This window comes from Orcinus orca, chromosome 20, assembly GCF_937001465.1.
Source record: "Orcinus orca chromosome 20, mOrcOrc1.1, whole genome shotgun sequence".
In the NCBI taxonomy this organism is placed as follows: Eukaryota; Metazoa; Chordata; class Mammalia; order Artiodactyla; family Delphinidae; genus Orcinus; species Orcinus orca.
In genome coordinates this window covers 4241221-4255533 of record NC_064578.1, presented here as the reverse complement: position 1 = coordinate 4255533, position 14313 = coordinate 4241221, and the positions used below count along the sequence as shown (strand labels likewise).

At 47.9% G+C, this 14313-nt stretch overlaps 1 protein-coding gene across 4 annotated transcripts in view; it reads left to right on the top strand.

Moving 5' to 3' along the window:
• The first annotated feature begins 377 nt into the window (after positions 1-377).
• The window catches only part of USP10 (ubiquitin specific peptidase 10), an 88528-nt gene continuing 74592 nt past the window's right edge, over positions 378-14313 (top strand). For all 4 annotated transcript variants that reach the window (XR_004477023.2, XM_033406350.2, XM_033406351.2 and 1 more), the window contains exon 1: positions 378-505. Coding sequence is in view for 3 of the 4 variants with exons in the window: in XM_033406350.2 (XP_033262241.1) it covers positions 485-505 (21 nt within the window). In the remaining variant the exon portion in view is untranslated. The remainder of the gene's footprint in view (positions 506-14313) is intronic.

The window sequence follows — 14313 nt, the reverse complement described above, 5'->3', positions numbered from 1 at the left end:
CGGCCCAGGACGACCCCGGCCCAGGACGACCCTGGGGTTCGGGGGCGCGGGCGGACTTCAGGCCGCGGCTCCCGGGCTCCGGACATCCCGAGTCCCGCCCACCATCCAGGTGGCCTCCCAGCTGGTGAGAAAACCGGGCCGACCGGGCGCTTTGGCGTTATCACCTCCGTCCACTGTCCGTTCCCCTCCGGCGCCGCAGCCGGCCCCGGGAGCTCCAGGTCCACGGTGGGCGGGCCCGCATCCGCTAAGGGCCGCGGGCTCGCGGTCCGCCCCGGGCCGACTCCCGCCGCGCACGCCCACCTGTCGGCCGCGCCTGCGCAGCGCGCGCTCGGCGCGCCCGGCCTCCCCGCGCCCCGCGGCACGCGGCCAGTGCGCAGGCGCGGCGGCCGATGCGAGTGTGTATGTGCGGGCGAGAAGATGGCGGCGGCGGGGGAAGCAGCGTGAGGAGTCGGACGAGCGCCGAGGCTCATTGAAACGGGCCGCCATGGCCCTCCGCAACCCGCAGGTAGCACCCGGCCGGTGCCGTCGGCGGGAAGGGGCCCCGGGCCGCGGGCGGGTGGGCGCCGGGGCGGACGGGCGGGCGGGCGCACCCCGGCCCCGAGCGAGCGTGTGGGAGTGGGGGAGGGCGCCGGGACACGCTGCCCGGGACTAGGCCCCGAGCCTCCCGCCGCCTCCGCGCCTCCGCCGCCTGCAGCCCGGCCCGCCCCGCGCCAGAGCCCACCAGGCCCCGCTTCAGAGGGGCGGCGGAGAGGGGGCGCCCGGGCCGGCCTGGAGAGGGCGTGGGGGGCGCGAAGGGGTTAACCTCGGGGCTGGACCGCGGGGCGAGCCGGCGGTGCAGATGGGGCCCTGGCTGCCCCGGGAGGCAGCCGGGAATCTTCGGGAGGCCCCGGGGCGGCACAGCCTTCCACGCCCTGTGGTCGCCTCTCTGCCCGGAACGAGCCACCAAGATTTGGGATGCCTCGTTTTCCCCATGGCCCCAAATGTTGCTTTCGCAGTTTAATTGACCCGGGGCGGGGGGGCGGCTTGCCGGTGTTCTGACTTTTAGACTCAAGTCACTAAGAAGCAGCCTAAGGTTACTGGTGCAAAGAAAACTCGAAATAACTCGCCAGGACCATACTTGTACCTGCCTTTGAGTGACGTCTTTTGCACGAATCCGCCTCAGCCTGGCTGACACTACTAGCGCACCCTGTCAGAGCGGTATCTTAGGGGTCGTTTGTGATAATCCCGTAGTGGAAAGAAAGAGTAAAACTCACGCTTTTAGAGAGAGATGAGTGTAGAGTTGAACTCTTATTCCCACTCCCCCAAATACAATCGGTCTGGATAAAAATCGGCATGTGGTATTATTTGTCAGGCTTGCTGTGGACCGCTTATGTGTTGACTTCTAAGCCCTAGAAGTTATTGCGCGTTTTTATATCATCTCAGTGTGCTGTTGTATTAAATAAGGGAAAATGAAACAAAGTAGCTGTTGGAAAACTGGTGGCCGGTAAATCGTAACCCTTTCAAAGCAATTGGTTTTTCTTGCCCTTTTGGAAATAGAGTCAGGTTTTAGTAACTATTGGAATTAACGCGTGTCGCGGAATTTGAGACTTGATAACTTTAAAAAAAATGAAATCTTACAGGAAGCAGCAATTTTGTTAAACTTTTGGCACTTTAGTTTGCTCTACAACTTTCCGCTTTAAACTTTTGTTCACTTGTACATCTGCATTTTAAAGTAACTCAGTATAGTTCTTTGCACAAAAAGAAGGGCTTAGTAGTGGTTGAACAAGTTTTACAAGGGTGCAATTCAAAGATTTCTTTCCTTAAGAGATTTGGTGTTTGCCTTTTTCTCACCTTAAATTTTATTTTTAAATTAAGCTTTGCTCTTATTTAAAAAAAATTTAAATTTTATTATTATTTTTGGCTGCGTTGGGTCTTTGTTGCTGCGCACGGGCTTTCTCTAGTTGCGGCGAGCGGGGGCTACTCTTCGTTGCGGTGCGCAGGCTTCTCATGGCGGTGGCTCCTCTTGTTGCGGAGCATGGGCTCTAAGTGCACGGGCTTCAGTAGTTGTGGCTCTCGGACTCAGTAGCTGTGGCGCACGGGCTTAGTTGCTCTGCCGCACGTGGGATCTTCCTGGACCAGGGCTCGAACCCTGTCCTCTGCATTGGCAGGCGGATTCTTAACCACTGAGTCACTAGGGAAGTCCCCACTTCCATTATCAGAAGCACCAATCGCAATGCAAAGTGAAATGTTAATGAGTGGTGATAATAGGTAAAAGTGATTGTAATTTCATTTACTTTCCTAAATGTCCTAGTATTTACGTTTTATACAGCAATATTGCCTATACACGTCTTTAGAAAATTGGAGTGGCAACAGTTAGCTGAACATAATGCAGGGGACACGGGTTCGAGCCCTGGTCCGGGAAGATCCCACATGCCATGGAGCAACTAAGCCCGTGCGCCACAGCTACTGAGCCCGCGTGCCACAACTGCTGAAGCCCGCGTGCCTAGAGCCCGTGCTCCGCAACAAGAGAAGCCACTGCAGTGAGAAGCCTGCGCGGCGCAACTAGAGAAAACACAGCAACAAAGACCCAATGCAGCCAAAAATAAAATAAATAAATTTGTAAAAAAAATTAAAGTGTGATTAAAATGCTTTTAAGTTGTAGCATGCAGAAGGTAGGAAAGGAAATAGTATGAGTTCTCATATTTTTCTTTCTTTTCCTAATTTTCTTTTCAGAAGAATAGTAATGAAAACAAGTAATGAAACATATGTGATAGGATTTAATGATTGGATCCTGCTTGAGTCAGGCTAAGCATTTTAATAATTTTGTTTTATTCAGTTACCTGCTGTCCTGAAGGTCCTGCCATAGTCATGGCCATTCATTAATTCAACAAATATTGGTTGGGCTCTCGCTCTCTGCTAAGCACTGTTATTTGTTATTATGCGTGTTACTTGTTTATTATCGGGGATATCAATCACAGATTAACAGTAAGGGTCCTATTTTCTTTTTTCTTATATTAAGTTTTTATAAGGGTCCTATTTTAAAATTGGATTTTTAAGGTTACAATTTAAAACATTTATATAGTTTATAGCCTATTTCCATACCAATGATTGAACCCTTTTCCCTGGATTGACATGAAACAGTGCAAAACTTAGAAACTTTTCTAATGCCAGTAGTTTTCAACACATTTTAATAAATACAACGAACTTTGACGGTTGAAGTGAAAGTACATCTCTGACATTTGTTGGCATGAGGGAACTGATTTAAATGATTTGGGGTAATTAATTTGAACTGACCAATTCTGCCGTAAACCAGAAGAGATTTTTGTGATCATTGCAGTCATTTATAGTGAAAACTCTACAATAATGCTTCGTACATCCTATTTGGACATTGTGTGGCTGCTCCCGTCCCGGTCCTGTGCAGCGGGCTCCCCCTCATCTTTTCGCTGCCTCACGTACAGCATTGTGGCGCCCACATTTTACACTGTGGAATTTCTTGGATCCAGTTGACAGCATATGGTAGAGTGTTGCTGTATCGTTGAATATCTTTGTAACTGAAAGCTGTATTAGTAGTTCTCCAAAGAGATACATTTTTATTGGAGTTTCATAGTGAGCAACTGAAGTAAATAAAATTATTTGAAATACGGGATATTTGGAGATACCAGTTTTCCTTTGCGTCGTGACAGCAAAATCTTGAAACATGTCCTAAGACTAGATAAGCCATTTGAAGCTTGTGCGTTGATGGTCGATGGTTGCCTCAGTGGTTTTTACACAGGAGCAGTGGAGAGGAGCCTTATCCAGGGCCTCACCCTCACCCTCTGGAGCCTGTCTTGTGGGGACCAGTGTCCTGAAATGAGCAGATAGGAAGTGGACCGCCTCATTCCAAATTCCTCTCTAGAGCAACAGTTAGGACATATATTCGAGAGCTTTTTTATGTGGAACTGAAGTGATTTGAATAGTGGTTTGCATAGGAAAACTTAAAGGATAAAAGAATTCCAAAGCTTAATTATTTAATGCCAGGCCTAGTGGCACATTTACTTTGTGCTGTGTTCAGAATATAGTATTGAAGTAATTGAGAAAAGTTGTATCGTCTCTGCTTGAGTTATAGTTCATCAGGGTTATTTTTTGTTTGCTCTTGTGTTTTTACAAATTTCAGACAGGCAGATACTTGCTGTGAATGGATCTGGTTTTTCAAGTGGCCCGTTGAGGGTGGCTGCTGAGGACACTTCTTTCTGATGATATACTAAATACCGAAACAGTGGGAAGCGCTTGCCTTTGAATCTGTAACTACGCTGTTACAGTTGTCTTTACTGCCACACATGCAAGAATCACTGTGGCACAAGACAGATAAATCTGTTTGCAATGGAATTTACTGGCCTTGGGCCACTGGATTACCGTCATTTGTCACTTTAGTGCTACTTCAGCAGTGTAGATGTTCATTTCCAAAGACTTGACATGTGCTTGGACTGCAGTTTTCCTGTTTATTGAAGTGATCTCCCAATAGGTCTTTCTGTGACCGTTTCTGTCAGTGCAGTCTGTACTAAGAACAATAGGCAAGATAAAGGTAGCCCGTGGGGTAGGTTTATAGTACTATTTGTTTCAAGAATCAGGAATTGTAGAATCTATCGTAAACCTAGATGTGGAGTCTTCAGAGTGTAGACTTTTCATGAGTGGGCTACTTTCTGACTGTTTAAAAGCTCTGCAGATATGACCCCGTTTTCAGCAGGAGACCCAAGAAACCAATAGCTCCATGCTGCTCCCTGTTTTGAAAGGCGCTGTCCTCAGGTTGCCCTCTCCTGGGAACAGGGTGGGTGAGGTGTAGAGTGGAAGTGTGGTTTGAGGCAGGGAGTGAGAGGATACAGCGTGTCTTCCTGGACTTTCCCTTTCTGGCTCGCTTGAGAATTGAGAGATGACCACGTGCCTGCAGAGTGTTAGCCCAGGTCTGCACCAAGGGTCTGCGCACCGAGGACGCCTGCCCTTGTCCCTCAGGCCCCTCCCTCCTGGGCTTCGTCTGCAGCTTTACTGGTTGTCATTCTTCAGATCAGTTCTCAATTTATTTTTCTGGTATCAGCTCAAGGGCCATCTCATAAGTCTACACTCTTCTGATTTAAGAGTCTCACAAGTAGTGCATTAGAAATGAAAGTACCTCCTAATAGAAAGGCTGGTGCCCCACTCTTGTGCCTTTGGTACCTGAGTTTTACATATAGCTGCCTGCCTTTCTCTTTCTCTTTCTCCCTCTCTCTCTCTTCCTCTCTTTTTCTGATGGTACAGTTTTGTTTCCCCATTTGTATTTGTTTTATGAAGAAATGCTGGCATGCCCGTGCTCTTTTGTGGCAAGTAGTCTTTAAAGTTTCAAAAGATTCACCATGACAGCTGCAAACTTATGTTCTCATTGGAGCTACTGTGAAAAAAACCTTAAATGTTAATTGAATAATATTAGAGGTATTCCTGCTGTAAGAAACTGAATGTAGGAAAAAATGCGCATTTAAGATTGCACAAAATAGAGGGGTTCATGTTACAGACCTGTTACTGTGAACGAGCTGGCTGGGGTGGGAAGGGAGGGGTCCCATGAATACTATGCCGCTCCCCCCCCCCCCTCCTGGGGCTTTAGTCCCATGAGGTGCACTGGTTGCAGGGAAGCGGTGGGGACAGCTTTTCAGACCATTTTCTCAACTTAGTCTCCTCACTGTTCACAAAAATAGAACGTTATCATTATTGTGAGTACAAGTCAAAAATACTCATTTCTGTGGTTTAAAATATGTTGAATAAAGCTGGATATCTGTATAAATTACAAGTTGCAAGCCATGGGCCTTGTGAACTAGAACTAGCACCGCCCAAGAACATGTAATACATGGCTCTGGGGGGGAAGTTTTGATGGCCTTTTGGTCTAATGAGTTCGTCTGCATTGTTTAATTGTTCTTGCATAAACATGATGGTATCCTTTGCTCTGGATATAAGCAATACATGTTAAATTTTATTATATTCATTTAAATTTAGTCAGGGCCGCTCAACTTGTGAATTTATTTGGTGTTCTGATAATTGTCAAGAGGGTTTCTGGTGTTCCTCTTCTTTTGTGTCTCTCCTATTTTAGACAGTTCATAACTCCAGAGGAGTGAGGCAGTTGCCTCTTTTGAGAGACTTTCATTGTTAAAATATATACCCTTTCTATTTTTTTTGAAAACATCAATTTTTTTCTTGTGATAGGACTTGGGGGGGGAATAGAAGAGAATTTGAAAATGACATTTAATTCTGGAGTTTTCAGAGATTCTTGCCTGATGTTATACAAAACTTCTCTCAATATTTAAATAGTAATTCCCCTCAAGTGGCTGCCGAGATGTGTGTATTTATTTGAGACCCTGGAGAGTAGGCCTTCTGGGTAGATCTGATAATTGGATAAGGAATAACATACTTATCAAATTAAGCATTGCAGCAGTCAGCACGTGGAGAAAGTTGTGCAGTGTGTAAGCTGCATGGTTTATGAAGTGCCGTGACTGGTTTGATCCTTACGGCAACTCTGTAATGTATTGTTATTAGCATCATTTTACAGATGAATAAAGTGAGACTCAAGAGGTTGTGGGACTTCCCTGGTGGCTCAGTGGTTAAGAATCTGCCTGCCAATACAGGGGACATAGGTTTGAACCCTGGTCGGGGAAGATCCCACATGCTGCGGAGCAGCTAAGCCCGTGCACAACTACTGAGCCTGCGCTCTAGAGCCCACGAGCCACAACTACTGACCCCGCGTGCCAAAACTGAAGCCTATGCACCTAGAGCCCGTGCACCACAACAAGAGAAGCCACCACAATGAGAAGCCCGCGCACCGCAAGGAAGAGTAGCCCCCGCTCGCCACAACTAGAGAAAGCCCGCGCATAGCAACAAAGACCCAATGCAGCCAAAAATAAATGAATCAATAAATAAATTTTAAAAAAAAGTTTAAAAAAAGAGGTTGTGATGTGAAGTCGCATGGCTCTTAAATGAGCTATCAGGGACTTAATAGCACGTCTTTGGACTTCTATCCTTTGCCTTTTCTACCTGGCCGAACTGATAAAGGCCTGATGTTTCACAGTGTGACTTCCCCATGGTAGTTCCTCAGTGAAGGTTCATGGAATGGGCAAATGAATGAAATAAAGGTTTACATGTTTAAAGATATTAATGTGTTAGTAATTACTAAGGGTTGCTAATCTGCTACTAATTATTAATTACAAGATTTTGTGTAGAGTGCATTTTGGTGAAAGTTCTTACTGATTTTATTTTTAATTAATTTATTTTTGGCTGCGTTGGGTCTTCGTTTCTGCGTGCAGGCTTTCGCTAGTTGCGGCGAGCGGGGGCTACTCTTCGTTGCGGTGCGCGGGCTTCTCATTGCTGTGGCTTCTCATCGTGGAGCATGGGCTCTAGGCACGAGGGCTTCAGTCGTGTGGCTTGCGGGCTCTAGAGCACAGGCTCAGTAGCTGTGGCGCATGGGCTTAGTTGCTCCAAGGCATGTGGGAATTTCCCAGACCAGGGCTCGAACCCGTGTCCCCTGCGTTGGCAGGTGGATTCTTAACCACTGCGCCACCAGGGAAGTCCCACTGATTTTATTTTTAAATACAGAATAAAGACTTGCAATTTCTGAAACAGAAATATTTAAAGTAAAAAGTATGTCCTTCTCTTCCTCCCTGATCCTTGGTCCTCACCTTGATGTCTGTCTTCTGTGCCTTTTTGTGTTTGGGCATTGTTGTTTTTGTTCCCTTGTCTCATAATGCGGTCTCTTCTAACCAGGTAGTCACTGAGCTGGAGTTTTTGGAGCTAGTCTTGTTTCTAAAACTATTGAACGCATCTATTCAAGTATAGGAAGTGTTCTTATTTTTACCAAATTTTGCCAGGGGATGGAGCAGATGTTCTGGAGGTTAAAGTGGTTCCCTGGGACCCGTGTACTGAGAACTGTAGAAGTGCTGTAGAAATTTATGACTATTAAAATGCCCAGACCATTATTTTAAAAAGAAATGATATTTTGAAGATGTTCAACCCCTTAATTATAGCAGCCATGCTGTTCAGTTTCTGTATTGTAAAAAAAAATGTCTGATTCAAAATTAAATTCTTGTCTCTTGGTCAACTCTGCACTAAAGATTACTGAGAGGACAAGCCTTTCGTTAGTTGGAGAGGTTGACAGGTCATCAACCCTAGTGCATAGTGGGGAATTGGGTAATGAACCTGGGTTTTCCCCGTCTTCTCCAAAATCAGGCTTTGTTCACCTCTCTCTTTGTGTTTTTGTTTATTTATTTATCATTATATATTTTTTTGCCACGCCATGATCTTAGTTCCCTTACCAGGGATCGAATCTATGCCCCCTGCAGTGGAAGTGTGGAGTCTTAACCACTGGACTGCCAGGGAAGTCCCTCCCACTTTGTTTTTATCAAAGTACTTTATCAAAGTAACAGAAAAAAATCCAAAAAAACTCTCCGATTTCTCATGTCAGGTCCTCTCCCCAGAAACCATACTCAACTACTTCTAATAAAGTGCAAAGTCAGGTCTTTTAGGGGTTGCATTCTGTGTCCTTTGGAATTAATTTGTAGGATACCAGACACCTTTATTCAGAACTACATATGAAGGACTTTATATCTTTTGTAATTGTTCAAACAGAAAATTTTGGTGGCCAGGCATTAGCAGCATAGAGCTGAAAAGAGTGTTTCTGTGCTTTAGAAGTTCACAGGGTAGTGGGAGAGGGAAACAGGCTAATTGGAAAATACTGTTTTAGGGTGTTAATTCCTGTAACAGAGGTGTGAACAATACAGTCAAAAACTTTCATTCATTCATTCATTCATTCATTCATTCATTCATTCAGCAGGTAGTTATTGAGTGGCTACTGTGTACCAGGCACTGAGGATGGAGTGATGAGCAGAGACAGGCATTGTTCCTCTTACCAGGGAGCTTACTGTCTAGTGAGGGAGACAGACGCTAATCAGATAATCACAGTAATGCCTGTGTCATTCCAAGCTGAGGACTGAGTCAGGAGGGAGGGCACAGGGTCTGTCGGCGTGGCCCTGGGAAGTCAAGGATGGGCTCCCGGAAGCGGCGCCTTGGCTGATACCCAGCCAGAGACAGCTCTGCAGCTGGAGGGTGTGGGGAGCCCCTGAGAACTCAGAACGCTGGGTGCTGAGGTGCGGGCGGCCAGCCTTACCCCGGGGAGAGCGTGGAGGAGGGCGGCATGCGCTCACACTCTGCCTGCCCTGCAGAACCGTCCAAGTGGGCTCACGGGGGCCTCCCACGAGCCAGCGTGGGGAGGGTGCCGTGGAGGTGGGGAGGAGTGGCAGCGTCACGTGGATTGGACAAGGGGGAGCATCAGGGGAAGCTGGGAAGACGACTCTCCTAGAAAGGCGACATTTGAGCAGAGAAGCACAAGGACAGGGTGTGGGGGGAAAGCATGCAGAGGAACAAAGTCTCAAAGCCTGCGGTACGCCGGAGCACGTGGGCTTGATGGGTGACTGGCGTGTAGGGTGAGGGGCCGGGACCGAAGTCAGGAGGGGCAAGGGACCTTGCGAGTCCAGCCTAGACGGCGTCTGCCCTTGTCAGCAGGTGGGCATCTGTGGGAAAGCATGGGTTCGAGGAAGTGGGTCGTCCCGTTCTCTGTTAGCGTTGCTAAGGGAGGTGGCTGTGCAGAGGCCCGCTTGGGGTCCTGCATGGGGTGGCAAGGGTGTGTCCCTCTTCCGGCTCTCCTCCAGATCTCAGAGTGTTCGCTCTGCTCACCTCAGCACCTCAAGCATCTTAAATCTCAAAACTTTGAGGGGGGAGAAATTAGGACATTCTTTTGGGGTCATCTGAGGCAGATTAATGCAAGGCAAATAGCCCTTGAATATCCTCAGTGAGAGTTGGATAGAGTCGTTAGGTGAAGGTCATTTGGGGACATTATTCCCTTTCTGTTTTGGGGGGGCACCTTTAAAACAAGCATTAGGTACTTGATTATGCTCCTAGAAAATAAAGAAAATATTAGGAAAAGCATCACCCCTAGTAACTCACGAGTCTGGGATGAAGTTTGTTAATATTCTGAAATGCTTCCCTTCGGTACTCTTTGTAGTACATTTTAGACGTTTGGGATCCTTTTATGTAATAGTGTGTTTTAAGTTGTGATCCTTGGTCATGGTCTTCTCTCATCAGGTCACCTGGCATCCTGGTGGCCATCCAGACACACTAAGTAGGGACTCCTAATTAGGCCCCCAAGTCTGTTTCCCTCAGCCCCCCAGGGCCTCAGCCATATGCAGGTGTCAGAGCCTCCACATAGTTTCTTTTAAAATTAATTAATGAATGAATGAATTTTGGGGGCTGTGTTGGGTCTTTGTTGGTGCATGCGGGCTTTCTCTAGTTGCGGCGAGTGGGGCTACTCTTCATTGTGGTGTGCGGGCTTCAGTAGTTGTGGCTCGCGGGCTCAGTAGTTGTGTCTCACGGGCTCTAGAGCACAGGCTCAGTAGTTGTGGTGCACGGGCCTAGTTGCTCCGCGGCATGTGGGATCTTCCCGGACCGGGGCTCGCATCCGTGTCCCCTGCGCTGGCAGGCGGGTTCTTAACCACTGCGTCACCAGGGAAGTCTCCCTCCACATAGTTTTGTTTACAGCCTTTTCCCTTAACCTGCTGAGCACTTTTCCATGAATAGGATTAACTAAATCTTATTTTGCACATTTAAAAACTTCTCCAGTCTAGGTTAGGTATGAACAACAACAAAAGATACAGGTTTGTGGCTCTCTGAGAGATAATATTAATTTTAGCACTGAGTAGAGTGAATTGAGGAGCCTGAAAATGTTGCCGTTTGAAGACCTGCCGTACTGGATCTTCAGAATGAGAGTTCAGTGTTGTTTGAAGTTCAGTAACTAACTCATTGACTAATTCCTTCTCAACAAACATGTATCCAGCTCTTGCTCTGTGTTGAGGCCTGTGTTGGGGTTCATAAGCTGCAAAACACAATTACAAATACACACACACACACACACACACACACACACACACACACACACACACACACACACACACACACACACACACACACACACACACACGCGAACATTATGTTCCCCGTAGCCACGAGAGACTGCTGTGCTCCGTGCAGTGAGATGGGGCCCTTGTGGACGGTGTGAGGGCAGCACAGACTCGGCCACAGCGCGATTTAACTGTGCCCGTCTGATGTCCCAGCGAGATGGAACAGAGTTCCTGATTCATCCCGAAGCCCATTTGTGGTCAAGATCTCTTTGGGGATTTGAGCATTAAGCCAATTTGCTGCCGGAAGCTCTTGCTGCCTTCTTTTGGTTGCTGCTCATGGATTTGTCAGCTTAGAAGTTCTTGTCTCCAGTTTGTCACAAATTGGTGTTAAAATAATCACTCTTGGTTCCGTCTTGGTTCTTACTGAATTCTTGGCTTTTCCATGCCACACTACACAGTGTGAGTTAAGTGCCAGGAGCACAAACTTCCTTTTTCATCTGTGACTAGAGTTCTATTCAGTGAGAACGAGCTAAGAGATAGGTTAAAAAAAAAATCTTAAAAAGCGTTCTCTTCAGTTTTGGCTGGAAGTTTACTGGCTGTAAATTGAACTTCACACGCAGTGACACTGTAGCAATATCCTAGCCATGACTAGTCCTGGACGCAGAGTTGCTGCAGCTCAGTTTGGAAAGAGTTTGCCTCTCACCCACTGACACATGTTGAAAAATGAGTTTCTTTTCTTTTTAAGGTGGACAGAAAGTAAAATACGTTGCCAATTTGTGTCTTTGCCATTGATTTCTTTTTGGTTGAAAACAGATCTGAGTTAGCTTCCTCCCGCCCACGTATGTCGTGCACAGCGAGCCTGGAGGGTCCTGTGGACTTTGATTCTGGGGGTGCCGTGTCTTTCCTCCCTGGTCAGTCAGCCCTTCCCGGAGGCCTGCAGCCTGCTGGCCCCGAATGGGCCAAGTGCCTGAGTGGCGGAAGGACAGCATGGCCCTGCCTGGCGGAGGGCACAGTACACAGACAGTCGTCTGGCAGGTGTTCAGGATAGGAGCACAGGGGCCCGGGAGGGGCCTGGGGCTCAGGAAGGCTTTCTTGAGCGCTGAGGGGTCTGCTTCCCCTCTAGTGGCCCCCCTGTCGGGCACAGCATCCTGTCCTGCATGTGGGAGCAGCTGGCTGGCTGTCAGGTTCAGGACTGCACGAGGGTTTGTTTTGGTGTTTCCAGTTCTAGGAATGAAGATCAGGATGACGGTGTGCAGAACCACAGTGGACAGCTTTGCCCTCCCTAGAAATACCTTTATAGTAATGAGAGCTGATGCAGAAGAGGTGGGCTGCTCCTGAGGTATTCAGATCGGTTGTAATTCTTGGATTAAGAATGCAGGTGACCTCTAAGTTTCCTTTAAGGGTTTCACGACTCTCTTTATCTCTGTTGTGTAGTTTCTTGAATCCAGGTGACTGATCTGTGTATCAGCTAATAAGCTGTTTTGTTTCATTCTTTGGGCTGTTTCTCAACAGGTGTAGCTGAGATCAGAGGACTGTTTCTGATGTAAATAAAATGCCTTCACCATAGCTTTCCCAGTCCCAGTTAGTGGTCCATAGCATTGATCCTTTGTTGGCCTGCTCTGAACAAATGCTGTTATCCCCAAATTCAAGAACCACAGAGCTGTCTACCTTCCAAGGTGGAGAGACCAAATGTGTGTCAGCGGTGAGTGTGGAAAGAGGACTTTTCCATTGGCTTGCCTCAGTTCTTTTTTGTGTTCGCCACCTTTGTCACCTTAGATATCTCAGCCAATGTCATCATTTGTCCACTGGTTATTTATTTACTTTTAATAAATAAATAATTATTTATTTATTTTTTGCGGTACGCGGGCCTCTCACTGCTGTGGCCTCTCCTGCTGCGGAGCACAGGCTCCGGACGTGCAGGCTCAGCAGCTATGGCTCACGGGCCCAGCCGCTCCGCGGCATGTGGGATCCTCCCGGACCGGGGCACGAACCCGCGTTCCCTGCATCGGCAGGTGGACTCTCAAACCACTGCGCCACCAGGGAAGCCCTAAATATTTATTTTATTATTTTGTTTTATTTACTTATTTTTGGCTGCGTTGGGTCTTCGTTGCTGCCATGGGCTTTCTCTAGTTTCAGCAAGCGGGGGCTACCCTTCATTGAGGTGTGTGGGCTTCTCATTGTGGTGGCTTCTCTTGTTGCGGAGCACGGGCTCTAGGCGCGCGGCCGGGCTTCGGTAGTTGTTGCACGTGGGCTCTAGAGTGCAGGCTCAGTAGTTGTGGCGTATGGGCATATTTTCTCCGTGGCATGTGGGATCTTCCCAGACCAGGGCTCGAACCCGTGTCCCCTGCATTGGCAGGCGGATTCTCAACCACTGTGCCACCAGGGAAGCCCCATCCACTGGTTATTTTTTGAGCTCAGCTAAGTGCCACAAAAATGAGTACAAATAAGTCCTCTACCCGAGACCCTCTGCTGCAGCATGCCCCGCCTCAGTCCACGAGCTTGCTGCCTGGCCCTGGACGGCTTTCCGTGTGGGTGATGTCTTCTCAGGATGGCCTGCCTCCCTGGCCTCTTTAAAATACAGCCTCCTGAACCCTCACCACCTTCTTGCCTTGCTTTCTCTTCACAGCACCTACCACCTTCTGATACCCTGTATCTAATATCCTAACATAGTTATTTTGTTCATTTTCTCTCTCCCTACTAGAATGTAAGATTAACGAGGGCAAGGATTTCTTTTGTACACTTATACATTCCCCGGGCCTAGAATGTAGTAAGTGCTCAAAAATATTATTGATAAATAAATTAATGAAAGATATAACACCGTCGGTATATTCAGGAAGTCCATGGTTGAATGTGGGAAAGAGTCTCATCAACTGTTAAAATCCAGAGTGAGTAACTCATCAGTTTGTTAGGAAAGTAGTTTCCGAAGAGGAGACTTTGGAACTGAGTTCTGTCATGTGAGAAGCCAGTGGCGCCCCTCCTGGTGGGAGAGAAGGCGCTCTGGGCAAGAGACCCCGTGTGGATGGCCCTGAGCCTGCAGTTCTGGGCGGTGGGGGTGGGGGGCGCAGCCCTGGGGCCTCTTGCGCGCTCTGCTGGAGCCTGTTGTCTTGAAAGGTCTCGGGGGCCTTGCAGGCCTGTTCCTAGGGACCAGAGCAATCAGGTTCACATTTTAGAGAAAGCAGTGTGGTGGCTGCATGTGGTTTGGAGGGTGAAGGATGAGTCCGGGGGCAGGAAGACCAGTTAGGCACTCAGTGATCCAGTTGAGAAGTGCTGAAGGCCTCAACTCAGCCTGGGGCAGGGGGTGGAGGAAGCGAAGGCCTTGGGATGAGCAGTTGGCACGGGATGCATAGGGAACAAGGCAGCTTCTTTGTAATGTATTTGTGATAATGCATTTTCTTTT